Source organism: Dicentrarchus labrax, unplaced genomic scaffold (genome assembly GCF_905237075.1).
Source record: "Dicentrarchus labrax unplaced genomic scaffold, dlabrax2021, whole genome shotgun sequence".
In the NCBI taxonomy this organism is placed as follows: Eukaryota; Metazoa; Chordata; class Actinopteri; family Moronidae; genus Dicentrarchus; species Dicentrarchus labrax.
This window is the reverse complement of record NW_026136862.1, coordinates 227,501-230,000: the sequence shown is the minus strand read 5'-3', so window position 1 is coordinate 230,000 and position 2,500 is coordinate 227,501. Positions and strand designations below refer to the sequence as shown.

Sequence of the window (2,500 nt, the reverse complement as noted above, 5' to 3'; positions counted from 1 at the left end):
CAAGGTTGAAGGAATGGAGACAATAACAAAAGTTACTGTGTATTAATCAATAATCAATAATCTGAACAGTTTAATCAGGTTTCAGTCAGAATTATTGAGAGTTGAAATGTTACATCAGCGGTAACTGGCTGTCTCCATGGCAACGGTGGACTTCCTGTTTACCACTGAGGGTGGACAGAATAACAGAAACAGCTGTGAACCCCTGTTCAGGAGAGCCTGCGATTATGGGATGTATGCTGTGTGTAACTCTACGCTGATTATCAATAGGAGAGGAACTTATTGATCAGGATCAATAAAGGTCGATGAATGTGTGTTTGATGACTGAATCTTCTCCTCTGTACAGGAAGTGTGTGGCTTCCTGCTGTGACTCTCACCTGTCAGCTGATCTGCTGACTTACTGAGCGCGCTCAGTCGGGGTTTTCCATCAACACACACACACAGATTTTGGTGCCAACACACGGTAAGTCGAAGTCTTAAAGTTCTTCGATTTAAAATCCCTCAGAGTTCAGTCCTGGTTGATCGGGGCTCTCCTGTAGGCTCTGCTGGTAAATGTGGTTCTGTTTAACTAACTAACTAGTTTAACTAGTTAGTTAGTTAAACTAGTGTAGTTTTAATAACGCAGTCAGGCAACAGTTGGCCTGTTTGCATCATTCTGTCAGATAATCTGTGAACAGCGACCGTAGCTCTGGTTACCTCACACCAACACTTCCTGTTTACAGACGATGTCGCCACTTTCATCACTATTTTTATTGATTATTGATCAGATATTTATTCAATATGGTTTTATATGACATTTATTGGCAGTTAGATGTGACGCAACAGTGACATCATCTCAGACATCATAAATCCTTAATTCACGGGCAGAGTGAGAGAGACACCATGTGACTGTGTATAGAGAATAATGTTTAATATCAATGTCTCTGTTCAATAACATTCAGATATTATTGATCAGTGATCCTGTGTGTACGTTAATGTATTGTAATCTGCTGATTAATGAGATAATAACCCCCTAATGGTTAATTATTGATCATTAATCTGCAAATCAAACTTCAGCTGTCAGTTTAAGTTTGACCTCTGATGACCTCACCACAACTGTCCAATCAGTGAGCTCCCAATCAGCCCATGTGACTTCAGTGGGTTTCTTTTTTCAGGATCCGTTCAGACCGCCATCATGGTGTTAGCCGACCTGGGGAGGAAGATCACCTCTGCGCTGAGGTCACTCAGCAACGCCACCATCATCAATGAGGAGGTAAGTCGGGTCACGTGACCAAAAATATCACACGTTCCGATTATTTGAACTTTTATGATTTAATCATCATATAAATATAAAGGATGAATACATTATATGTTAATGGTACCTGGAACAGCAGACTGACTGTGAGAGTTTCAGGTGCTCAACGCCATGTTGAAGGAGGTGTGTGCTGCTCTGCTGGAGGCCGACGTCAACATCAAACTGGTCAAACAGCTGAGAGAGAACGTCAAGTGAGTATCAAACACCAGAGTCCTGCTCCAGGATCTAAACCTGATCCAGTCCAGCAGCTGAGATTGAACCACTGTCTCTGGTGTCCCTACAGGTCTGCCATAGATCTGGAGGAAATGGCTTCAGGTCTGAACAAGAGGAGGATGATCCAACACGCCGTCTTCAAGGAGCTCGTCAAGGTCCGATCATCAGTCCTGGAAGAGTTTTCTAGAACTCAGAATGTTCTTAAACTGTAGTAAAAATCAGTTGGATGGTCTTCACATTCAGATTATGTCCAAAAACCTCTTAAAATGTTCTCAAGTCAGCTGTGAGTCACTCAGGAGTTAACTGCAGGGTGTGTTTGCTGTCTCCAGCTGGTGGACCCCGGTGTGAAGGCCTGGACCCCCACCAAAGGAAAGAACAACGTCATCATGTTTGTTGGTCTGCAGGGTAGCGGGAAAACTACAACCTGCTCCAAGGTGACAGCACACACCTGTAGATAGACCACGCCCCCTATATTGACTAGTTGTGATGTAATTTGATGCAGAGCGCCCCCTGCTGTCTGCTGTCTGACTGACTGCTTTGTTTCCTGCAGCTGGCCTATTATTACCAGAGGAAAGGTTGGAAGACCTGCCTGATCTGTGCCGACACTTTCAGAGCTGGTAAACAACACTTCCCTTCCTTTATTCACCTGTAAACACTTTATTCACCTGTAAACAACACTTTATTCACCTGTAAACAACACTTCCCTTCTTTTATTCACCTGTAAACAACACTTCCCTTCTTTTATTCACCTGTAAACAACACTTCCCTTCTTTTATTCACCTGTAAACAATCCTTTATTCACCTGTAAACAACACTTCCCTTCTTTTATTCACCTGTAAACAACATTTCCCTTCTTTTATTTACCTGTAAACAACACTTCCCTTCTTTTATTCACCTGTAAACAACACTTCCCTTCTTTTATTTACCTGTAAACAACATTCCCTTCTTTTATTCACCTGTAAACAACATTCCCTTCTTTTATTCACCTGTAAACAA

The 2,500-nt window shown here is 42.3% G+C and overlaps 1 protein-coding gene and 1 long non-coding RNA gene across 3 annotated transcripts in view; one reads left to right on the top strand and one right to left on the bottom strand.

The window, feature by feature from the left end:
• srp54 (signal recognition particle 54) overlaps window positions 1-2,500 on the top strand; it is a 12,245-nt gene that overhangs the window by 3,001 nt on the left and 6,744 nt on the right. For both annotated transcript variants that reach the window (XM_051394607.1, XM_051394606.1), the window contains exons 2-7: window positions 344-460; window positions 1,152-1,249; window positions 1,391-1,482; window positions 1,575-1,659; window positions 1,834-1,938; window positions 2,055-2,121. In XM_051394607.1, coding sequence (XP_051250567.1) covers window positions 1,172-1,249; window positions 1,391-1,482; window positions 1,575-1,659; window positions 1,834-1,938; window positions 2,055-2,121 — 427 coding nt within the window. In that variant the 5' untranslated portion in view covers window positions 344-460; window positions 1,152-1,171. The remainder of the gene's footprint in view (window positions 1-343; window positions 461-1,151; window positions 1,250-1,390; window positions 1,483-1,574; window positions 1,660-1,833; window positions 1,939-2,054; window positions 2,122-2,500) is intronic.
• The window catches only part of LOC127360270 (uncharacterized), an 884-nt gene continuing 516 nt past the window's right edge, over window positions 2,133-2,500 (bottom strand). Inside the window, exons 5-6 of the long non-coding RNA XR_007883417.1 lie at window positions 2,491-2,500; window positions 2,133-2,284 (exon numbers count right to left, since the gene is read on the bottom strand). The exon at window positions 2,491-2,500 is cut by the window's right edge and continues 83 nt beyond it. This is a non-coding gene — a long non-coding RNA (uncharacterized LOC127360270). The remainder of the gene's footprint in view (window positions 2,285-2,490) is intronic.